The sequence below is a fragment of the Bacillus rossius genome, chromosome 1, assembly GCF_032445375.1.
Source record: "Bacillus rossius redtenbacheri isolate Brsri chromosome 1, Brsri_v3, whole genome shotgun sequence".
Lineage (NCBI taxonomy): Eukaryota > Metazoa > Arthropoda > Insecta > Phasmatodea > Bacillidae > Bacillus > Bacillus rossius.
Window position 1 is genome coordinate 6011053 of NC_086330.1, and position 26248 is coordinate 6037300.

Here is a 26248-nt window from a genome sequence, read left to right on the forward strand (position 1 = left end):
ATACAAAAAAAGTCTTGTAATAAGTTTTGAACCCCATTAAATTATCTGTTGGTGGTGTCATTAGCCATACATTAATAACTGGAATACAGTGTGCTTACATTAATACTTTCTATGTAAAACTAATCAATATTTTAAATGTTCACAGTTTTATGTATTTGGTATTTATTTCTAATGAATTAGAAGAATAGTGCTTATTTTGTGTCTGCAAAAGGCAATTTCTTATTACAATGATGGAAGAACAAAAAAGTAAATAAATACTTTTTGTTGAAACCATTGAATTTGGTTTCAAAATCGCAACAAGTTAGCCTGCTTTCATAACTACTTGAAACACTGAATACACATTTTTTGGTATGTGAGAACCTTGCATATTTTACAGGTAATGTGGGTTTTATTTATTTATTTTATTTATTTAAATTTTGTACAAAGCCCACCAACAATTAAGAAACTAAGGGTGAGCCCAACAAATAGAACACATACATAAATAAACAAATAAAAGTAAATAAAAACTCGGTAATAAAACACTCACTGAGGACAACTATAATACATAAAAATAAAACAAGAAACATAGGCTAGATACTGTAACTCAGTAGGACAGGACACTAAACAACAAAAATCATGAGAACAATAACCACCAGAACTAACACCACAATCCTAAGCAAACAAATCGTAGAAGGTTGGATATTCAGTAAATTAGACTAATTAATCTTAATAGTGAAATTATCTATTAGTTTTTATTTTTGCAAGCTCTTTTATCAAGATTATTATAGTGAGCAATTAATCTAAAAATTAAATCATTACTCATGTAAGATGTGCATAAAGTAGATGTTGATTGACTATTAAATTGTGGGACACTTACCGTATTGTTCAATATATACTTAGTCAAGTTTTGAGCTATAGCAATTTTAAAAGAAAATAGAATATGGATGTGCTCTGTGATCAAAGTTGAGGTAGATCAGGATGGGGAAGATTTTTTGAGATTAATGGTTTTAAACAATTTATTTTGTAGTACTCTAGTTTCCCCCACCAATGCATTCTGTCAATGCTCCATATCCACCTCATTCCATTCATGTAGACCCTGCCCTTGGTAGGACGCTACATACAGATTTTCATTAATTGAGGCTGAGTTCAGGATGGTTTGTAAGGAAAAAGAAAAATAACCTGTTTACAATGGGTGGGGTACAATGTATCTATACTCTTTGACTTAGATGCTTCTAAAACAAATGCAATGTTTATATTCCGTGTCAGCTACTAACAAGTTTTTGCTAACACTGTCTACCTTTTTCCTGAAGACAAATTCTCTGCATTAGCTTATAATTTTTAATCAATAAGATAGAAACTGAATAGTTGTAAAATTTTAGTTTAACATAAAATACCTGCACATTTGAACAAATTTCTTAAATCTATTTAGTAGTTTCAAAATTGAAACAAATAGGACTCTTGACTAAAAAATTTTCCCACTTGAGATGACAAAAAATTTCTTGCCTGCAGGATTGTGATTTAAAAATGTATCTTAAGTGTGTGATGCTGTAGCTGTGATATCATGTTTTGAGGTTGATGCATATCAGAGAAAAGTATTGAAACCTGGTAGCCACTTGGTAATAAAAAGTGAGCTTAAAATTGATTGATAGAGGCTAATAGTAAAGTTATCCGTTTCTCGCCATTTTTATCATGATTATTTTATACTATGCACCAATAAAAGTGATGAAAGTACAAATTATAAAATTGACCTTTTTTACTGAAAAGTATTATATTTAGTACAATTATTTTCAATGGAGTTTTGTTACAAATATTTTAATATTTCATATTCTATGAAGTTTTAATTTTTCTATGATAACAGGTTTGTTATGAGTAGGTATTGTGTAAAATTATCATATTGTTAATTTAATTACTTGATAAAAAAATTTTTTGCCACGTAAAAAAGTATAGTAAATTTTAAGTCACTGTGTGGACCAGGGCTATGGCTGATAAACAGAAGCTGAAATCTCTCGATCCATGTGTACAGTAATGTGATTTCACTGCGGGCTTGGGATGAAAATAAAAGATTTTATTAAAATTAAATAATAAATACATATTTTATTAAATTTTACAAAATTATCTATACAAACTTCATTACTTGTGCTAACAGATCATAACTGCAGCGTTTATGTCCTCTGGGTGTTGGTCGCGAGAGACTGAGGCAGGAGTCAAGGTGTCATTGCTGTTTGGTCATGAATAATTACTTAGTGACTCTAGAAACTTGGCTGAATCCTTTAACTCTTCACAATTACAATCATTTAACCTGTTATAGTAATACTTGTTTATAAATGTGTGTAGTATTTGAATTAAACTAAACCACTCGAATAAGGGTGTAGCTGCCAACATAATATGTCCGTCCTCTAAATTCACTAACGACCTCTGCATGTTGTTGAATGCAGAGCCATCTTGGGTAAAAAGTTCCGGTGACTGGAGATTTATGTCTATAGGATCCCTGGTCACATTTTCATGCAGCTGTCATATCTGAGCTGCGTAGATACTCCGCAGTTGGTGTCGAGTAACATCCATCCTTTACCTGCAGACTTGAAAATTTCATTGTACAAGCATTTGAAACGGTTTTACAAAATATTGAAATAATTATTCTGAGTTTTTAAACCATTTTTTTAGTGAAATAAAAATGTGTTATATATAATTGTATGTTAGTATAGATTGTGGGGGTAAATTATTAAAAAAAATAACTTTTTTATGCAGTAGGGCTCAATAATGAGATTTAACCTAGCTAATGAAGCACAGCATAACAAGAAGCTACACACATTGGGCTTCTGCATTTTCAAACAATTGTTTCTCTAACAAACACGTGTAGTATTTTATTATTGCAAAACTTATTTTTATTAAGTTACTACATGTAGAAAAAAAAATGTTTTCACAATGCTCCTCTAGAGCGTAACACATGAGTGACGTCATCTCTCGGATGTGTGCTTGCCAGTCACCTTTGTTTACATTATATTGCCGTGAAACATGTACTCCAAGGAATCTCGTATGTATTATACTAAATTCCAAAAATGCAGGAGTTGGTTGCGCTGGACTTGCCACTCGTATGTGAATAAATAGTAGTTTGTCTGCTATAAATAAGGACTTTGCATTTTTTTTTGCAGCTGCTGGATTTAGTTTCTATTATAATTAGTTAGGTACCGTTGCCAGCCAAAAGGCATTTTTGAAAATGGAAAAGCGCATGCCTTAAATCTGACCACAACAGTTTTATTTTTACTGACTTACGGGGAGCAAAATAATTTTAGAAAAGCTTAATACGTGAAGGTGCTGTTATCCTACACATGAGTACTCTTTAGTTTAGGTATTGTCAATGATATCAGATTTTAATATGGAATCATGAGACACTCACTCCTATACAATTTTCTTGAGGGGCACATTATACTATTTTTCATTGACAGTCCAGTAGTTTGCTAGTTAAAAATGTTTGAATTAATTGAAGTTACACTTGGACAACACTTATTTTATTTATTATAAAATTTGATTTTACATCTTTGGATAGCAGAATGCTTTTTTAATCATTTTAATTTAAAGTGTTATTGTACATTTCTGCCATAATAGATGAAGAAATCATTTTAGATAGTATGGGAATTATATTTATAAATTAGAAGCAATTAAAATTTAGCACTTAACTGTATTTTACTATCAGAAATCACCAGATTTTAATCATTAGCTGCAACATCAAGAATGTAATGTTTGAATTCAGCAATGTTCTTATGGTAAAAAGTATGTACAGAGATATTTACAAATCTTTAATTTAGCATCCTAAAAGTGCTCTATGTTGATACATTCAGGATTCTTTCCTAGGTTGTGTATTATTACAATAACTTTTAAATGAATAAAAACATCTGATATATTTTCAGTGTTAGCTATGGTCACATAGAATTTGTGAGATGCCATTAATATAGTTTAATTAAAACATTAAAATGTTTTTTTCCTTGTAGTTTATTTACTACTGGAGGACCAGCCCCGAAAGTCCTGTAAACGTACTGAAATAAAAAAGTAATGATTTTCAGCAGCAGCCTTTTGCGAACTTGGATTTTTTTTACTCTCTTCTTCAGTTTATGTTCTTACATTTTATTTAAATATTGGGAGACTGTCCTCTTAAATCTTCAGGGAATTATCTCTGTAAAGGTTTCTGCTTTCAAACTTAATAATCGGTACCGGGGTGAACAGAAACAGTCTGTCCAAAATAGTTTGTGTAATATCTTTAGTTTAAATTTTTATGTTTTGTAAGTTATTTACAAGTATTATTTAGAGTGAATGTCATTGAAGATTATTTTACTTAATGATTTCGTGAGCAGATTGTTTCTATTCACCCCGCTGTTTCTACTCGCTCTGTTTAACGGTACTGCAAATAATAATATTACATTTGCTTGTTTATAATGTTTTTTAAAGTCCTTGAATAAGTCCTGAAATGGTTCATGTGTGTGTAGACACCCGATTGCACTGCTAGTCAGTGTTCCTACCTAGTTGCATTGTTACAGTGGCCGGTGTGAGGATGCTGGTGAGCTAGACTGATGTTGTGGTGTTTGACAAGTGACGAGTGTCTGGTTTTAATGAAGGATTTGTTTGTTGCAGCCGCGCATTGACCCCGTGCAGTTGCTGAAGTGTCTGAGTGTTTTGCTCAGTCCTACCGGAGGCATTAAGAGTGCAGCAGAAGTACAAAGGCTGGCAAGGTGAGTGAAGCTGCTTCGTGTGTGTTGCTCCAGATAACCCTTTACTGCATGCATTTTTTTATCTTTATGGAAAAAATATATGTTTATCATTTACAGCAAAAATATTTTTAAATTTTTAAACTTAATTTTTTAATTGTTTTACTTAATAAAATTAAATTGTGTCATGTAAGTCACAATATGCAGTTATTGGAAAATAAAAATAATGTAATGTAAAAATATCTACAGCTGAACATTTTCTTCCAGTAAATAATATTAATTAATAGGGATGTGCGGGTACTCGATAATTTCAACTTAGATTCGATTCCTCAACTATTTGAACCCGGAACCGAAACTAAAATTTGGATTCGAAAATTTCTGGCAAATTTTTCAAAAGTAAAAATATCGAAGAAAGAAATTGGCGGTTACCGTTTAACTGATTGCTAGAAATAAATTTATTCGTCAATTATCATTAATGTAACTCGTAAAATTGCCGCGCACTTTCACTCAAGCAAATTTCATAACGTTTTGAAATATAGGTTAGGCCGAACATTAAATTTTTTTCAAAGATCGTGTATGATATAATTTACACGTTCAGAACCACTAACTGTTTCGGCTTGCAAAGATAAATACCTTACGAAACTGCTTGTTTATGAAATAGTTTAACAATCTACTCAAACATTTTTATTTCTGCCTACTTACGGCATATTACTCATGACCATTTCTCACGTTGCACGGGAAAAACATATTGTTGGTTTATTTGTTTTGAAAAATAAATAACAAATATCAAAAATGAATTTTACAACCATCAACGCACAATTTTCTGTTAACAGTTAAAATAGTTCCTTATTCAACCATAGATACATTTACAAAGATCGCCATTCTGTGACAGTCTTCTGTTAACAGAATAACCAACATTAAAACATTTACGACATAAAAATATTTTAGCGGTGCCGGACGTGTAGACCAGTTGACATGCCGGGAAGCCTACAACTCACATAGTTTCGGTTGCCTGAAAGAATTTCCGAAGTTTTGCGTTTTGGTATTAACGCCACTTCAGCCGCTAAAATCAGAAGTTTCCAATGAAAACAAGCATGTTGTGACTGACCTAACCTAACCTAACCCTTCGATTTTTTTAATTTCAATTTTTGAGAGAAATCCGAAGTTGCACGAACGTGGTAGGGAACCGAAACTATGCGAGTTGTAGGCTACCGTGATAGGCCACCATTTATCAAAGATCGCGCGTGCCGACACAAAGGAATCGAATCACTGAATCGTAACATTCTGTCAGTATCTAAGTACTGTTTACTGTTTATGCTTTTGCCTTTTACAAAACTTAATTAAAGCTGATCATTGTTGTGTGGTTTAACTTCGTGAAGTTAATAAATTAATCATATTTACGTATTTTTTTCCGTTTTTAGGGGAACAGATCTTGTTGAAAAAAACAAAGAAAAATATGTTAGTTATTGGTTTTAATTTAAATAAACCTACTGGCTAGGCCATGCTGCATACGTCATATGTGCAAATGTAGGTTAATTAATAAATTATACTTCTTAACTGTGACTCCAGTGAGTCAGCTGACTTTACCGTTGGTAACATTTGACATCTTTAAACAGTGGTGAAGTGATTAAATAAAAAAATAAGTAATGGATGAAAATTGTGGCAAGTTTAAGGGCCGCAGTCATCTTCCAGAAATGTATTTCTTATTCATTTTAGTTAAATACATATGGTTCAAAATAAATGCAATTTTTTTTAGTTAGCCCTACCAGACTAATGACTATGTAGATAAAGTTACCCAAAGAATCGAAATCGGAATCGAATTTCAACTCTTGAAGTGAGAATCGGAATCGAATCGAACTGAAAATCATGGAATCGCACAACCCTATTAATTAACAATAGGTAATATACACAAAACACTTATATTTTTGTTTATGTAATGATCAGGGGCTGCCAGAAATGGTTTCTGTAGCTTGTGCCACATATGGAAACCCATGCAGCTTCTGTCCTGGAATAATTTTGTTTGTGGAGAAAAATCTAAAATGCTTAATGCCATATGTGTCACAGTATGCAGTAGAGCGTTAAGATATAGCATAATGAATGGACATGTTATCTACTAGGTTGTTTGTTCTGTGGATTGCACATGAATATATATGTACACATACACATTACAGCTGACACAAATTGTAATAACATTTTAATTTCTAATTTAAATACAAACAATACAAAATACAAGTTCATATTAAAATACTCCATATTACAATGTACATTACATGAAACAGTGGGTACTTCATGGTAAAAATTGTCTTAGTCACATAAAGTTAATTTTAATACATTATAAATACCGTGGTAAATTAAAAAAAAAAGTAATCAATTTAATCAGTTCAAATTTTGGCTTCTATTAGGTTAAAGAATTCCTTCAGAAAGTTCGATGTTTTAATAGAACTTTTTAACTACACCAATCCCTCACTTAGCACGTCTTCAGACTGCACAAATTCATTTAGCGCAATGTTAATTTTACTGCCGAAGTTTTGAATAGCACGTCTGTAAATTTCAGTTAGTGCAAAATCTACGCAGACAAAAAAAAAAGGGCATGATGCCATGAAGTGTGTTTCAACTTCTGTAAACAACAGATGTGCCATGGGATACAGTTAGCCATACAAGGGGGGAAGAGATGCACGTGCAGGTCTGTCTGTACGCTATCGGCTGTTGTACAAACATCAGCTATGGCAAGTTAAATTGCTGCTTTCGAGTGTAAAGGACCAATGTTTTTACGTCCGTGCATATGCCGCCGTCCGTACCGTTGTCGCCTGGCCACAGACCGGGCCATGAACTCAGTCTAGACAGTGGCATGGAATTCACACAAACATAAGCAACGTCTGCCCATTCAACTGCCGGTAACTGTACGTGCGAAATCACCTGTAGTTGGAATTATAGTGGAATTGGCTTCCAAGTGAGAGCATAATGCATCGTGTTCAAGTATTTGAGACAAAACTAGAAGTATTAAGTATTACGGCACGCAGATTGTCATGAAGGCCACACTTATGTTGGTCGCACTTTAGTTTTATGCAAGTCAACTGCGCACAATTGTACGATATTAAGGATTCTATCAAAAGTTTATATAAGTCTGATGCTGTTGGTTGTACTAGCGGGAATATATTTGATATTAGATACTGGAACAGAAATGAAAAGTTGATTCACATGGAAAAGGTTGTTAAATGAATGTTGCAATAAAAAAAATAATCATTGGCCTGACAGGAATGGTGTCAACCAAGTGGTGATATGCAAATAAGCACTTTAATTTTTGAAAAAATTAAAATGTAATTATCCAGACAGTATTATCGGTTTCACTGTGAGTTAAGGATGGTTTGGAAAGGTATGCGACGTGAGTTGAAGGTTACCCCTGGGCAGGCAAGTCAGTCAGCCGACTGACGATAAAGTACATAACCACTATCTCCCATTATGCGTTGCCATCTCCTGTTACGCTGTGTCGTATTTGTCATACAAAGTTCAATAGGAGGCGTATAAAGATAATTTGTGTAACATATTGTCATTGAGCGTTATTCTACACATTTATATTGCGTAAAGTATATTTTCCTACACAATTTTAGAACACATTAAATGAATTAGCCTTGCTATTTATGGAAACTAATGCTTCAGAATAAGCGATTTTGGATAGCATGAATATTTTTAGGAACACATTAGTCATGCTAAGTGAGGGATGGATGTAATAGAAATTATCTTCATAAGTTTCCTACACAAAAGAAATTAGTTTTTAGGTTCTAATGTTCTTAGTAAAGTTATAACCAATTGCAGATCTGGTCATTTAGAAAAGAAAATTATAAAACCGGATAGCTACTTGATACAGTGCTCACCAAAGCTTTTTTTGTATTGCTCACTTAAAAATTAAAAATGTTATGAAGCAGTTATATATTATAAGTTGGGGCTATTGCAGAGAGAGAGAGATTCTATCAGTGCATAGACAAGTAATGATGAATAATGACAAAATAAAGTGAGGTACTAAAACATTGAACTTACATCCCACATAACTTTGTTTCAACTCTAGCTCTGGACGTTCATTGTTCCATGATCTGTGAAATCACTGCTTGCAAATGCTGAGGTGGGTTCTTGCTGCAAAGGAATGGCAAATTCCTGTCAGAAAATTGTTGTACCACAGCACCTAGGCCTAATAAACAGTGTGCTGTGAGAGCCATTTATTTGTTCAGTTTGATAATGAGAGTAAGAGTTTAACTGTGAGGTTTCTTTTAAAATTATTTCTGAAAGTGGTTGATATCAGTAATGGATATTGTAGAAATGAAGCATAAATGTACATGCAAAACAATGAGATGTGTGCATGTTAAAATGATATTCAATACTTGTAGATACTAGTAATAAATATTATTTGAATTAACTAAATATGAATATACCTAAATCCTTAATGTAGATTTCTTTATTACTGTCAGTAGAAAACATGTCAAACAATGAAAATAATTTTTAAACATGTTTGCATGTGTTATTTAAACTGTACGTAAAAAGTACTGATTAATGTAAAATTGAGAGACAGCATTATGGCACTTTGTTCTTGACAGAAAAGTGTTAAACTGTTTGTGAATGTTAGTGACTTCAGAATGGCTTTCACATGCCATGTAATTTTAATTTTGTCATCATTACCATTAGTTACGGCCGAACAACCTGGGCATACAATTTCAGAAGAAAAAAAACTTCTTAAAATGTTAGAGGGGTGTCTGTTTAGAAAGAGAATTTTGTCAGTATACTGCCAAAAGTAGCCAGGTCAAAAAATGGCAAAACTGTATTTTAGAAGTGGAAATTGCTAAAACAAGTTTTTTTAAGGATAATTTTCTCATTTTTTTTTGTAGAGGCCTTACACAATCCAACCGCGTAGCTTGTATTCTGTGATTTAACATTTATCAAATTTAAAATCACATATTTTATCAGAATAACTATGGTAGAAGTGTGCTTGAAACTTGACCGTAACAAAATCTAAATGCAAGATATACGTTGGCTTAAAACTCATCCGAAACAAAAACTCAATCCAAGATTTTGTTTAAATTGGGCTTCGTATCAAATTGACAACATCCCGATAAAACTACAAACACAAATTTTACTGCCAAAGGGTGCAAAAATTGTTACAAACTGTGAACCGAAGCAAACATGAAGGTAAAATTGAAGTTCACTAAGTTATTGCAAGATACAGCACACTCATCCATTTTTAGTTTAACATACAATTACGACCTGTACAAAATTCAGGCATCAAAATACTAAAAATAAAACATGATTTTATGATCATCTATGAATTTTTAACTCCAGTACTAGACAATTTTTATACATTCAAAAAAAATGATCATAAATAACTTTCACATTAAAAATGTCTTAAATGTTCCGTAACAGTTTTTTAGGCCTTAAATTTTTTAAGCATGCTTGTGCAACAACTTAATGACACCATTAACTTGCAACACAAGTATGCTTTTTTTTACGCCCACATTAAAGTTTATAAAAAAAAAGTCATAATCACGAAGAATTCCGCAAAAAATCCTTTGGTTCATTTTCAGTTTGAGGTCCACACCAGAACCAAATTACTTCTGCTCGTGAGTAGTTTTCCAAAATCTGACGAATCAACACCATCTAAAAATGGCCCAGACAGTACTTAGTTTCTTCCGCACAACTTGGATAGGCGAAGCTTAAAATATTAAGCTCCACACTACCTATCATGTTTGCATTGACCACCTCTTTTTCAAGGCCGAGCAGTTGTGCTTGCAGGCATCGTCCCCCTAAACACACACATGCGGAAGTCGTCCGCCTTACCCCGACCGTGGTCGTATCCCAAGTCCCTGTCATTGTCGCAATCCACTGGTCAAAAAACATCCACGCACGTGCGCACTGCGTCACAGCACACCCATGAGTCCTCCTTGCGTGCAACATTCCACAGTTCGCTCAGTGTGTGTCTTCCAGCTGCAGCTTAGCACAGCCCACCCGAGGGCTCATGACTGCCTTGAACGCCCATCCTAGGACCCATGACTCCCGCTGAGCTACCACTTACATTTAAAACTTTTGCTTAAAGGAAATTAAAAATAATTTTAATAATAATGCTACTAATATTATAAACGCGAAAGTTTGTAAGTATGCATGGATGGATGTTTGTTACTCTTTCACGTAAAAACTACTGAATGAATCTGGATGAAATTTGGCCTACAGCGAGCTCATAACCTGGATTAACACAGACCAAATATTATTATGAAATTATCCTTAAGGGAGTGAAAAAGTGATAATTTCATTGTATAATAGAAAAAAAAATCATAGGTCATAGACATACAAATAGTGAGTGTCATTTCTCTATGTCTGACACACGATCATACACATAGTAAGATCGGGCAAATTCATATTTTTCTCCTTGGTGAGACCAACCCGCTTAGTGGAGCTCGCAGTGGCTAGCAAAATAGAGGCGCTAATAACAGTTTTGTTCTTAACTTCGTCAATAGATAGAGTTGCCTTGAGTTTTAAACGCACCATCGTTTGTGTTTTCATGTCTTTAATTTTCGTTTGTTTGTGTCGTATGCATTCATATACCATTCATCCGATTGCAATTAAATTGTGGTTATTTTATATGCGCATGCCCATGAAGGTTACTGAGATGGTATAACTATTTTTCAATAGTTGGAGCACGAATCGTTTCAAACAATGTGTTTATTTCACATATAGCAGCACTTTGTTTGTTTTTGTTGTATAAGTGCGCACGCATGACACAATTTATTTAAATATAAAAGAGAGTCAGAGATAGTGATAGAGAGAGACAAGTTGAGGTAGCGAGGTATAGAGAATGAAATGGGTTAAAGAGATATATAGATGTATAGAGCTATATAGAGATTTGTATATAGAAGAGATAGAGATAGTGGGAGGTATATATGTAGATATAAATATATATATATACGTATAGAGATAAATATATGCAGTACCGGTCAAAAGTTTAAGACCACTGTGTAAAATAATAAAATAGCACATAGAACCTAAAGTTCTGCCTATAAATATATTAATTTTTTTTAAAATATTCTTTTACATATAAGTAATGATTACCTACAGCTGTGACGATAGGCTATGTTTAGTTTAGGTGTTATTAATTTTTAAAGATTTTCTTGTAACTACAAAATTACCCTGCTTTTCTTTAGATATTTTTTCGGATATTTTTTTATTCAACCAAACTGACAACCACACTTTTCTATGAAAACAATAAACTCCACATAGATGTAACTTTAACAGTATAGGACACAAGAATTTTTGTATGTCGCATCTGGTTTCATCATCTTAAAAAATACTTGTCCTAAAATATGAAAATGATTAGGATACATCGTCCTTAATAATGAACATTTATAGCTGAGTACCTTAGTGACAACAAAAACCAACCAATTCTGACAATATATTACAAAAATTTAAGCTTCAAGTATAAATTAGTATTCTGTTTTTATACCTCTGAATAAGTAAGTAAACCTCTTAGTACATAATTAAAATCCATGGTAATAAACATATGATCTCAAAATATCTATAATTGCTGTATTAAATGCAAACTTACCTTTAACAAAATTATATCGTTAAAGCGCTTGTATCAATAATTACCTTCTAGTCCAGCTTTTTAACTTGAAATACGGTTCCATCCGGCAGAAAGCATGAAACCTGGCATGCATGTAGCTTATATATGTGTGCTATAATGTAGAAGTAGAAACACGTCGGGAACTGAATTCTTCCCCCTCCTTCCTCCATCTATTGGGTCCCCAATCGTGATTTTTTCAATATTTAATTAAAATGGTTAAAGCTACAATAAAATTTCCCAAAACCAATATGTTCTACATTAAATTATCTAAAGAAAAGTTCTTGGTTGTATGTTGAAAGGATTTATGGTTTTCAAAATATGACTGCATTTATTCCAATTTTTTTGCAACAATGCACACCATTTCTTTAATAAGACGAAAATATACGCAACTGTAAGTAAATGGCAGCACATGCAAAGAATGTAGTAGCTTATATATATGTGTTCTTTAATGTAGAAGTAGAAACATCGAGAACTGATCCCCCCCCCCCTTCCCTTCAATCAAACACTGAGTCCTCAAAAAGGGTTTTAAATATTAAATTAAAATGGTTAAAGCTACGATACAACTTTTAAAGATCAATATGTTCTGCTCTAAATTATCTACAGGTCAGTCTTTGGATGTAAATAGAACGTATGGTTTTAAAAATACAATCAAATTGATCCAATCAATTTACTAAAACTCCCAGTAAAGTCCAAAGAAAATATTAATTATTTTAATTAAAATTGCAGGAATCTCCTCCGCACTTACAGAGGCCAGTGCAGGGAAGCCCTGACTTCTTACATAGATATCGACCTGTAATGCAGCTGCGACAGGAACACTTCGTCAACGCTTTCACAGATGCTGAGGTTTCTTTTTTCGTACTCCATAATTGAGTTCAAACACCGTCTTCTTTCTTCCATCCCCAATCCTAGAAGTTAGGATATTCAGGGTTTGCTATCAAGCTCTGACCCCACATCAGTCCCGCTTGCAAACAAGATCGTTTTGTGTGCTGTAGAAGAGCACCAAATGTTGGTGGCAGCCTATCCCTAGCCCGTCCCCTGATAAATAAGAACTTTCTTGCTTGATCGATGTCTTCTGCGTCGCTTGTGTTATCAAATGTAAGGATAACATATCTCGCCAAAAGATCCAACTGATACGGTTCAATTGCATTTACAGGCTGTGACAATTCCTGCAATACTTTATAGACTTAAGGGCGTATGTCCCGTTCCAGGTCATGATTTTAGATTTATATTAATCACTGATCAACTTTTAGACATTTTCAATCGTTTAACTTTCATGAAATGAAAAATATATATAGTTGCATACTTTTTGCATAATTAGCTGCCAAAGATACATTTTTAACCTTTTTGGGTTGTACAAATAAGGAGAATTTAATTTATTGCAGAACTGAAACTTTTTAGGATTAACTGCTATGCCACTGGCTACTTCAATAAATGTTTTCAATTTTTTCAGAAAATATTAATTAATTTTATCTGACATTTCAAAATTCTCAAAATTTGTATGATCTTGACAGCCAAGAAACATGAAATGAGTTTTTGTGATAGAAATGCAAACCATTTCTTGAAGTAGCCAGTGGCATTGCAGTTAATCCTAAAAAGTTTCAGTTCTGCAATAAATTAAATTCTCGTTATTTGTACATCCCCAAAAATGTTAAAAATGTAACTTTGGCAGCTAATTATGCAAAAAGTGTGCAACTATATATATTTTTCATTTCGTGAAAGTTAAACGATTGAAAATGTCTAAAAGTTTATCAGTGATTAATATAAATCTAAAATCATGACCTGGAACGGGTCATACACCCTTAAGAAAAGGAATTACATGTTTTCCAGAACGACTTCTTTCCCTTTCCACTGAATCCCGATACAGTGAGTATCACAGCCTGTAAATGCATGGAAGAACAACATGCCACTGCATCTGTCTGGACCAAGCGTATTCACGAGTTGGTGGACACCAATAACACAGGAAGCTTTTCCAACACCGAACAATGTCCAAAGTTCCTTTAACTTCATTTTTGAAGCATACCGTATAGGTAAACTGCAATAATGACTACATCTGTATCCACAGTTCTGATTATAATGCTAGTGTGACCATGCTGCACAGCATGTAAGACATGGAGGAAGAGTCTGGAATCAGCTTCTTCTTGTATCGATTTCAGGAAAGACATATCTGTGGCACCATTACTTAAAACTTCCTCCCCTTTGGTAGCAACAATCATTTTCTCATGTTGCACCTTCTGGAGTCCGTCAGCTAAGAAGTTGAATAGTTCAACTTTGTTCTCCGATGAACGAAGAAATTTTTGGCAGTTTGTTGGAAGTTTACCTGCTGATGTGACCCTTTGACGAACTCCTGTTCCTCGCTTCTCTCTAAAATTCTTGAGACTGTCGTCATGATAGGCATCAAAAACTACATCTACTCGATTTCCCTTCTGGTTCGTAATGTACTTAATAAAAGATTTGCAGTAATCTTCAAATGTAATGTTTGTGCCCGGCCTTTACATTTGAACGACAGCAGACCCACCCAGAAATGATGCAGTGCAGTCTACAGGTTCTTGGCTATCTGTCTCGTTTATACAACTTTCATTTTCATCTTTTTCATCTTCATTTTTGTCTTCTAAACATTTTATAAGTTCAATTTCGCCAGAGGTCTTATATGTCATGTCTCCGAGAGGGACGGACAAATGGTTGGTTTTCGTGTTTAAAAAAATCATCCATATCCCCTTGCCTATGCTGACAGGTGATACATAGTTTGGAAAATATGGCAGCGTCACTTTTTGCCATTGCAAGTTTTTGTGGTGTTTTGACTTACAAAAAGCTATACCGCCAAATATGTTGTCATTGTTTCTCTTGATAGGATTGAAGATGGAAACATCCCTTAAAATGATTTGATGCTCCACAAATTCAGTGTATTGGGTAACAAATGCAGTCATATTTTGAAAACCATAAATCCTATCAACATACATCCAAGAACTTTTCTTTAGATAATTTAATGTAGAACTTATTGGTTTTGGGAAATTTTATTGTAGCTTTAACCATATTCATTAAATATTGAAAAAATCACGATTGGGGACCCAATAGAGGGGGGGGGGGGAAGAATTCAGTTCCTGACGTGTTTCTACTTCTACATTATAGCACATATATATAGCCTACATGCATGCCAAATCTCATGCTTTCTGCCGGAAGGGACCATACCTTTACATTTTTCGAACTATAAAGCTGTACTATTCTTAATTCATTGAACAACAACTGTTTTATATGATCTGAGTTGTGAAATGTTATAAATACCTTCAAATTTTCCAGTGTCCATACTTATTAGTTGGTAACCATTCTCTTAATTATGCTGTTAAGTGTCCTCATGTCTAAACACACACGGAGGGAGGGTACTATGGGGTTTGCGAATGGACAAGGTGATCTGCTTACAGTTTTCCACTCTAGCATTAATTTTAAATAATGTTCAGCTTCGCTTAAATCTTCATTGGAATGGGATAAGATATGTGATTATTATATTCTTAGGTTTTGTTAATTTTTGTGTATGTGTGTTTTGGTCAGGGACTGGAAGTAACGCGTTACTAGTAACGACGTTATTTGTAACAGTTACTTTTTATGGTAACGATCGTGGTAACTCAATATATTAAGTTTTCAGTAACTGTAACTGAATTATATTTTTCCGCCTTAAAGTAACAATAATTGTCGTTACTTCTTGCGTTACATTTTTAAAATGTATTTCTTATTGAACGAACAACGATTTGTTGATTTTTTCAATCCCAGAACGAAAATCCCGACGAGCACATTATTTGCGATGGTATTGCTTGTACTTGTAAAACTGCTGTTGGCTAGCCTGTACTTGTATTTTGATTGTCATTTATTTAATATTTGCGGTATGCGGGTTTACTGCTGTGCTTTTTAATTAATTAACCTACCTGTGCACATGCGCGAAAGGAATTACAGAATCTAATGAAGCGAGAAGCCGAGAAAGCAGTCCAGAATTTTCGTTACCATGGCCTTCATACCCTAATTTTTACGTATCACATTTTTAGTTTTTCACAAAGTAACTGTTAAAGTAACTTACAGTTACTTTTCTCAGAACTGTAACTGTAACTGGTTTATTTTCAGTAGTGTAACTTAAAGTTGTAACAGGGTTACATTTCCAATGGAGTATCTGTAACTGTAACTGAGTTACTTTTTAAAAGTAACTTTCCGGTCCCTGGTTTTGGTCACTGCAAGTATGTGGCATTTTCACCCCACGTGTGTTGGCAAATTGGATGGTGTTATGCACAAATGAGTTAACCAACAAAAGGAAAATAAAGTTATTGAAATAATTGTGTAGGTAAAATACACTTAATAGAGCTAAAAAATTGTTAACCGGCATTCCTTGCTACTATGCCATCTTGCGACCAAACATTCAACGCACTGCCACAATACCGGTTATTGTGTGTTCAACTTTGAGCTCATTTTACTCAGTTGAAAATTTTTACATAACACCGTCCAATTGTGGATGTTCTTACCTGCTCATTGTGCATACTGGGGTGAGTGTGAGTGTCCACATATTTGCAGTGACCACGGCAAAAGCCCTTGGCTGTTGGTAAGCATGCAACAAAATATAAATTTTTGTGAGAAAGTTTCATCTTCCTTTATTACTACAGTAAAACAATATTACAATATTCCCCCCCCCCCAACCCCCCAATACAAAGTCCCAACAGTTTCCCTATAAGGACAATGTATTTACTTTGTCTATTTAGTTTCACAAACTATGCATTTCCTGCTTATAATGTTTGTTTTCTAAAATTTTAGAAATGCAAAAAAAATCTAAATACCTCACTGTATCAAATATACATATGTTTGCAGTTAAGTGTCTCTTGGTACTTTCATCTTGGAAATCAAAATAACAAATACTTTCATTTCTTTACATTTTGGCGAGTTTTCACATATACATGAGGTTCTACAATATTTTAGTTGCCACAGTTCTGCAATGGCACAGAAAATACCAAGCTTTTTATATTTTTTATAGAGTTAATTTCATTTGTAGATAGGAATACACAGAACACACGTGTATTGTTGTGAATTGAGACAGTTTTTTTTAGATATGTGGTGTTATGTCTGTGAAGACAAAGAAAATAGAACTCAGAAGCTTCATGAAGTTGAAAGAAAATGTCTTGTTCTAAATAAATACGAACATAGTGGATCTAGCAGTGGTTTAAACAGTCAAGTCCTAAAATTATATTTCTTGCTTATATAGTTTCCTGCTTATAATTTTTTTTTACTTTTGCCCCCTCGAATACATAACAGGGTTTACTTTATACAGGGTAATTATAAAGTCCGTGAAACATTTCATAAAATCGATACAGCGAAACGGAAAAGAATAACGTAACAAATTATATACCGCGTGAAAGAACTACTCTCAAAGTTTTTTTGAATGTAGCTCCAAAACGCTATTTTAAAAAACAACCGACGGGCACTAGTGCATGTACTTGTTGAAAATGGCTGCTAACCAGGCAGAGAAAGCCTTTTGTGTGCTTGAATACGCCCATAGCGAATCGGTAGTGACTGTCCAAAGAGCTTTCCGTGGCAAGTTTAACGAAACACCACCAGTTTACAGTAGCATAATGAAGTGGTACAAGAAATTCAAGGAAGAATGCTGTTTGTGCGACGCAAAACGGTTGGGTCGGACAGGCGTGTCACAACACAGTGGATTGTGTACGGGACGTGATGGTGCGGAGTCACAAGAAGTCAACTTATCGGGCTAGTGCAGAATTGAACATCCCTCAGCCAACAGTGTGGAAAATTCTTCGTAAGCGGTTAATTTGTTCTGTGCCATGTCAAACAAGACAGTTTATGGCCCCTTCTTCTTCGCTGAGAGAACTGTCACTGGTATCACCTACCTCGACATGCTGCAATTATGGCTTATGCCACAACTTGAAGCTTATAGCAGGGACTTCATCTTCCAACAAGATGGTGCTCCACCTCATTACCACAATGTGGTACGAGATTATCTGAATGAGACGTTGCCACATCGCTGGCCGCTGACAAAGTGCTACTCCCGTGGCCATCACGATCACCGGACTTGACACCTTGCGATTTTTTCTTGTGGGGATACATCAAGGATAGTGTTTATGTTCCACCTCTACCACAGAACCTTGACGAATTGAGACACCGCATTGTAGCAACTGCTCTTACCATCACTCCTGATATTCTGGGTTCGGTATGGGCATAATTGGATTATTGATTAGATGCGTGTCGTGTGACGCAAGGTGGACTACACAACATTTATAACTAGTGAAAAAAAAACTTTGAGAGTTTTTCTTTCTCGTGGTATATGTATAATTTGTAACATAATTCTTAGCCATTTCACTGTACCAATTTTTGAAATGTTTAACGAACTTTATAATTATCATGTATATTAAATTCGTCTGAGAAAGTAGTGTGTACCAAATTCCTTAATTGATTTACGGTGTTGATTGTTTGGGAAGACTTTTCAATATCACGACATTAGCGTATATCTTACTGAAAATAACGTTACAAACTTCATTATGCTGATTAATTTAACCGAGTAACTCAATAAAACAATCGAGTGTCAATTGGTCCATAGTCTTAATGTGGGTGTATAATCTGAGCTAGTTATCATCCATCCACCAAAATCTAACTTGATTCTATATTTTATAAAAAAAATTTGTAGCTAAAATTAGTGGCTTTGCAAGTTCAACAATTAATGCTGGTAATATCTTCCCTTCTCATAAACCTTTAATTTTTACATTTGTTTATTTATGTACAATCGGATATGCTTTTGAAGTTACTCCTAATTCGGTACTGGTAATGTTGGCAGAGCTGCCAACCATTACGGATTTTCCGTAATTATTACGGATTTAAACCCCGAATTACAGAATTACGGAACATCGCTGGTTTATTACGGAAACGAGGCTTTGTGCTGCATGGTAACGGAGAAAATTCAGTTTCTGCTGTGCGTGTTTCGTGAACGCAGTTTGAATACATCGCTTGGTTGCTCAAATAACGGAACTAGTAAGTGTGCGCATGTACAATGTACTGTCGAAATAAGTAAATTAATTCTCGTGTTTTCAAGTAATAATGGGATGGTATTACGTCTGTTGTACGATACAACTAGTACATATTCTCGGACTTATCGTTTGAAGGCTACTTACTTCACGATAATTTTTGTACGGTACTTTGGCCAACCTGTGTTGTGTTAATTTATTTCTTGGAAGCCATGTTTTCATCATAGTGTTTTTGTCGTGTCTACAGACGTGAAATTTTTTTAATGTTTTTCGATAGTGTTGTGTTCTTCAGTGCCGGTTATAGAAATGAAGCGTGTGACAGAATACTGTGTATCTGGGGAAAAAAAAACACGCAAGTCTTCAGAGCTTTCGACTTAAATATTCAAAAGAATGACCATGCTTGTCGTTTTCAAATGTTTGGAACGCCACGGTTTTGTAATGTATGCACGTGTGACTTTTCGATTGCACATGGTGGAAGGGATGACTGTAGACTGCATATTGAATCAAAGAAACATGCAGAACATTTTAAAGCCGTGACGAGCAATAAATCTATATCTTCGTTTTTTTGCTACATCTGAAGAAACGAAAGTAACGAACGCAGTACTATTAATTTTGACATCAAACTGCCATCATTTTAAAATATATATTTTTTTGTAGTCACCCTATTCCAGCTGTTTAATATATAAAAGCTGATCTAACAACCCAATAGTGGTAAACTACTGGTAAACAACTTCAATGGAAATTTGGCAATTCAAGTCTGCAAAACCTGGAAATGTCATGTAATTTTGGAATTTCAAGCATGTAGCAACCATGAATATGTATTTTGTAACATATAAAAGTAGTCTGTGTAGAATATGCAACAAATGTTTTACATTTTTTAAATTTATGATCTGTACTAAACACCTTGGGACCAGCATGGTACCTTCCGACATCACTCTGTAGCAGGGGTTACCACCTGCCTATTGCAGCAGGACCTTATTTAAGTAACATTTTTGGGTGTAAATAGCTCAGTTGCACATACTAGGGATATACGTCAAAGCAACATTTGATCACAACTGTGTATGAGCATAGATTCCTTTGATGGGTGATGGGGGATTAAAAAACCTTTTTTTGAATATTTTATTTTAAAGTTTTCTGCTTATTGCATTTATACATGCCTAGACCGCCTATTGAGACAACATATCAGTTATCCCCACGCGCAAAGCTAAAGGGCCTCAGTTTTTGCTGGCTCTCCGTGACTGTGGAGTTGGAAAACATCGCAACATCTTTCTCCACTGTCGAAATTTTAATTTTCAAACATGAAATTTTTTAAAGTTATTTTATGAATCAGCTGTATATACGCTTACTCTGTAATAACTCAATGTTATTTCTGGAAAATGTTAGGAAATTTTTTGGTAGAACTTCTGTAGCCACCATGACCTGGCTGTAGGAAGTTTTTCTGGCTTGTTTTACTTATCCTTCATTCCCACGTGCGAGGCACGCATAAAATTCAGTGTTGTACACTCAAAGTTGTTTGTGTTCTACAAATAATTTTTTACACTTTTATATTGTGATTGTTTCTAAGATATTTAATGATAAATAGAAAATGTGAGTTCATCGCTAAAGCTTGTACTTTTATCGGTGGCTGAATGAAATGTTTTCGCCATAACGAGCCATAAAATATTTCTGTATTGTAAAAATGTGTTCAGAGTTAGATTATTTTATATTTCACTATAAATCCAATTACAAGTTTTCTTTATATTCTTCTGAACATAGAATTTGCACACGTTTTGTTAAAACTTAATTGTAACTCTGCTTTTACTTGTTATATCAATTTGTTTCTATTTTTTTTATTTCAAAGATGTGTGGCTAGTAAATTAATTTTTTATGTCAACGATAAAATAACTTTCTTGTATTAGGCTAATGAAAATGGACTTCACACAGAGGCCGCTCGCTAAAATTTTTTATTTTACAATGATAGGATATTTATATTTAATTTTTAAAGTATGGACTTATTGGGAAAAAGTTTTGTATATAGATAGATAGTTTTTGATTAACAAATTGACCAAAGTTTTCATAAGCAACTGCTTCATGATATAAAATATTTTAAGTGTGTGACTAAATACTTTAACAGGCCTATATATTGAGTGTACAGTATTATTTGCTGTTTTGGATTATCCGCGGTATTTCTATGAAAACTTCAGCCAATTATTGTTATACTCGTGCGCGCACGCACGCGCGCGCGCGTGCACACACACACACACACACACACACACACACACACACAGAGCCAACTTCAAAATTGGGCTTTGCCATTATTATCGAGAATATTCTAGAAATTTTACAAAAATAAGGAATGCATTGGCTTAACATTAAATTATTTATATGTTTCAATGTTTTATGAAATGTCCCAGATAGCATTGCCAGGACATTTGAGTTTCCAAAATTTTTATAATAAGTATTTAGAGCTGTATTTGCATAATGACTGCAGAGTGAAAAAATTTTTTTTATGACAGAATGGGTTAATTCCTTGACAAACCTGGATAATTTATATCACAGGGTTAGTAATGTTCCCTGACAGCCATATTATGCATTAATTTTTCTTGTTGCAAGTAGTTCTGTCTGACATATATAATGTGGTTTAGTATAATAACTACATTCTTTTTGGAGCAAAATTACAATTTCGGTGAAAGTAATGTGTTTTTGTATCACTTTTTGTATTTTAAGATTTACACTAGAAAACCTTTTTTTTTTTTCATGGTATTGACATTGCTTGATTTAGCAGATAAGTAAATTGCTTTGCATAAGCTGCCAAGTAGTTGGTGGTCTGATGTGTCATATTTATTTAACTTATATTCTAATACAAAACTTCTTGCTTTAATGTTGTTTTTTTGTTTTGTTTCAGCCTGATGACAAAATTTTCTAAGAAACTAGTAAGCAAGTGTATCTATGTTCAGATATTGAAACAAACTGAATCTGACTTGTTAAAGATGTAAGTACCCATAGCTTTAAATACTTAACACTAGGTGTCGGTAGCCATGTACAATATACTTTATCTGATTCTGCATATTCTGTGCACATGCAAGAAAACTAACTCGTTGGTTCTCTGAATACTAAAATTTAATTTATAATCATTTATTAATTAACTTAAAAGCGGGTTGATTTTTATGTTTAAAGAATACTAGCTGTGTAGAGTTCTTTTTCAGTGTTCCCCATTCTCATGCTATCATCCGTCTTGTCAATGTCTCTTAGGACCCGGGACCTCAAGTTTTTAAGCTCATACATTCTGTGATACATCTCTATAAACTATTAAAAATTTGTTTATATGAGTATTTGGGGAAATGCATTTGGATGTGTTATCAATAGTCATGTAATTAAAAGGTTATTCACTAATTTCTCAATTTACCTTCTACACTTAAACCCAAGCTTCACTTTTAAAGCCAGATGTTGCTCACAATGTTGGCATTTTGGTGTTTTCTAATTTAAGATTATGATTAAGTTATATTTCAAAATTGTAATATAGAAATTGTGTGCATTACCCATTACCCAGACAATTGCGACCAGATCACCCTGTTGCGGGATGAGAAATCGGATAACACACCAGTGTAGTCTCAATTACTTACCACAATGCAAATAATAGTAAAAAAACATTATTAATAGCAAATGCCTGGCTTTTTACAATTATAACTTAGTGTAACACATTTTTCAACTAATCATTGAATGCAATGTCTAGTGATATAATACTGTAGTCGGTGTTAATTTTATATTTAATTTTCCAGTTAATGGTGCTTTGTTAGAGACATGCAGTGTTCCAGTGAAAATGGAAGAAAAGTTTCATTTCTGAATTTTTAGGATAAGAAAGTTTTTCTCTAATGTATGTATAATTTGGAAAAGTTTCATATGTGCTTAAGTGATTAGTTTTTTTCACTTTAAAACACAAGGATTTTTGGGTTAGTGATTTTACAAATCAGTGCTGAGTTAGAGCAAATGGTTTAAAAGTAATATGACTTGGTGATTGCTATGAAATTCTTATTATTACCATTGTATCTTTGCAGGTTCATGACATCAGGAGGATGGAATTTGATACATACATGGCTATCTGATGCAGTTGTTGCGAAAAATTGGCCGTTGATAGAGCAGCTTCTAGAGTTACTATTGATGTGCCCTGTTGATGTCGAACTATTGAAAACAAACAGTTGTCCGAAACTTGTGAAGGGATTGTCCAAGGAGAGCTTGAATGACTGTGAGTATAGTTTGTTGAAACTTCTTGATACAGTTTGTACATAACCCTGCTTGATATCTTCATTCTATAAGTTTTATTTATTGGCATTTGTGACTTTTCCTAAAGATGTAAGTAGGTTACTATTATGCATGTTCTTAAGTTTTTGAGGTGATATACCGTACTTAATCTTCTTGGAGCTATTTGTTTTTTGAAAGTTATTTTTAAACAGTTAGAGAGTAGCTGATGCTGCACTGATGAGAGGGGCTGACGTGATTGTGTGCGTGCAGGTGTGAAGCAGCTGGCCTGCAGGCTGGTGGAGCAGTGGTTGCGGATGGTGAAGGGGGAGACGGGCATCGGGGCCGTGCCGGCCGCCGCCGCCGCAGCTGTGCTGAGCTCTGCTCCAGCGGCAGAGGCCTCGCCTGCATCTACCTCGCTGGGCCCTGTGTCGTCCACTGCTGCCCTGGAAGCCTTGCCGGCGGACACCGGGGCCGAGCCCGAGGCCAGCTCGAGCGAGCCCCCAGTGCTGGTCGCCGAGGAGTCACGGCAGGAAGTTGTGCAAGACGCCGTTGCAGATGTTGCAGATGTTGCCGAGGATGGACTGGTAGACGTGAAGAGTGAAGCTTCAGATGAGAAGGTCATTGTGGAACCTTCTGTTGTTGAATGCAAAGAGGAAGTGGAAGAGTCCAAAAAGCCAGAAGATGACAGTGAGACCGTTGAAGAAATAGTCGGCCACGAAGTGGAAGATTTAGATAGTGAGGTGAAGAAAGAAGAAACTGCTACCTCCGAGGACTCTGGGGAAGAGGTTGTCGGATCGGAGGATCTCGTGGGTCAGCTTCCCGTGTACAAGATCACCATACGAGATGGGAAGCAAGTGCTAGCCAAGGTTCATAGTGGAGAAAAGCCACAGAAGAGTGTGGTGACGCCGGTCGCAGTTGATTCGGAGGAGGAAATGCCGTCAGTGAAGCCTGATGCTATCGTCTCTCTGAAAAAGCTTGATCTAACCACAGACGTAGAGGAATCTGTGCCAAAGAAAAAATTTGAGCAGACTAAAGTTACTCGTTCTCAGAAATCTCTGGCAAAAATTGACAGGTCTGAAAGTGTCTCTTCGGAAGACGATAGTGTAAAACCAAGCAAGTCTCGCAAAAAGTCTAAGGAGCAGAAGAAATTGGAAAAGAACATTGAGAAGTCAAAAACAAAAGCTGCTCCTAAAGCAAAAGACATTAGCCCTAAAGGGAAACCTATGACTAGAAAAGAGAAGATTGCAGAGCAGTTTAAAATGAGAGAAAAAGAAAAGAAAAAGGAAAGAGAGAAAAATGAGCAAAAGTACTACAGTGGTAGTGACTTGGATGAAAAAGACAAAGCTCTGTTGGCCAAGTTGATACCGCCTGCTATTAGCAAACTAGGTAAAATTCCAAAGAAAAAGAAACCTGAAGAAATTGAGAAAAATGATACAAAGAAGCCTGAAGATATGAAAAAAGCTTCTGAGAAGAAGCCTGAGGAATCTAAGAAAGCTTCTGAGAAGAAGCCCGAGGAATCTAAGAAAGCTCCCGAGAGGAAGCCTGAGGAATTAAAGAAAGCTCCCGAGAAGAAGCCAGAAGAAACTAAGAAAATCAACGAGAAGAAGTTGCCGCCACCACCGCCGCCACCTTCAGAACCGAAGAAGACTGCATCCATTTCTATCGAAGTCCGGAAGCCATCGACTGCTCCTCGGCCGAAGACCGTGAAGACGTACCACTCCAAGTTTCGGTCCACGGGGCTGGAGGAGGAGTTGAAGCCGCCGGTTCCTCGTGCCGCTGTGGCTGTGAAGAAGCCGGTTCCTGTTCCTCTCTTGGAGAAGAAACCGCCAGTGAAGCGACCGTCGCCTACAAGAGATGTGCCAGTCGAGAAGAAACTGAAAATAGATATCACTCCAGAGAAGGAGAAAGTTGGTGGCGCTAAGCTTATCCCTCCTAGACCAAAACGTGAGTATATTCGCCCGAGGTGTAGGTCACATTCTTACAATCATTCACCAATTTTAGCTTTAATAGTATAATAAATTATTTTATATCTATTGGTATCATGCTAGTCTGCTTTGCACAGAATATTGGCTTGTTTTCTTTTATGAATAACACATTTTTTTGTCTGAGAAATAAGTATTAGTTAATTTTTTTTGTAGAAATTTTTAGTGGTTAATGATTATTTTGGTTAAAGTATTATTGGCCATTGACTTTTATGGTTTAGTTTCTTTTGACTTAGCAATTTCCTCCCCCCCTTCCTCCCCTTCCATACCACCCCCAAAAAATATAACCGTACTTGCTTATCCATAAACTTTTTTTTAAGTATGTTCTTTGTTCACTGATAGAACAGAGGATTAAAAATATAAGTTTCTTTATCATACCAAAGAAAATATTTTAGATAAAAAAAATTAATTGCCTTGGAAATGACTGTGATATCTTAATTTCTTCATGGTAAGCCAATTTGTGTTACCTAATGGAGATTTTAAGAGTTATTATAAGCATAGAGATCTTAGCAGTGAATTATTCTTGTTGCAGTAACTAGGTGTTTGTTTTCATTAGTATTTTAGAATAATTATAGACTAAGTTGAAGCACCCGTGTTTTCATTAGCGTTTTGACGTTACTATAGACTAGTGATGCACCCACACTTCTCTATCGCAGATTACAGGCAGAACACACACTCACTGCTCATTTTAGATTCCCCTCCTTATGGGTATGCCACTGCCATTCCTCAAATATATATATATATATATATAATTTTGGAAAATAACTTATAAAA

At 34.8% G+C, this 26248-nt stretch overlaps 1 protein-coding gene across 3 annotated transcripts in view; it reads left to right on the top strand.

The window, feature by feature from the left end:
• LOC134531564 (serine/threonine-protein phosphatase 1 regulatory subunit 10-like) overlaps positions 1 to 26248 on the top strand; it is a 143380-nt gene that overhangs the window by 67091 nt on the left and 50041 nt on the right. For all 3 annotated transcript variants that reach the window (XM_063367271.1, XM_063367282.1, XM_063367278.1), the window contains exons 2-5: positions 4603 to 4700; positions 22159 to 22245; positions 23309 to 23496; positions 23763 to 25436. In XM_063367271.1, coding sequence (XP_063223341.1) covers positions 4603 to 4700; positions 22159 to 22245; positions 23309 to 23496; positions 23763 to 25436 — 2047 coding nt within the window. The remainder of the gene's footprint in view (positions 1 to 4602; positions 4701 to 22158; positions 22246 to 23308; positions 23497 to 23762; positions 25437 to 26248) is intronic.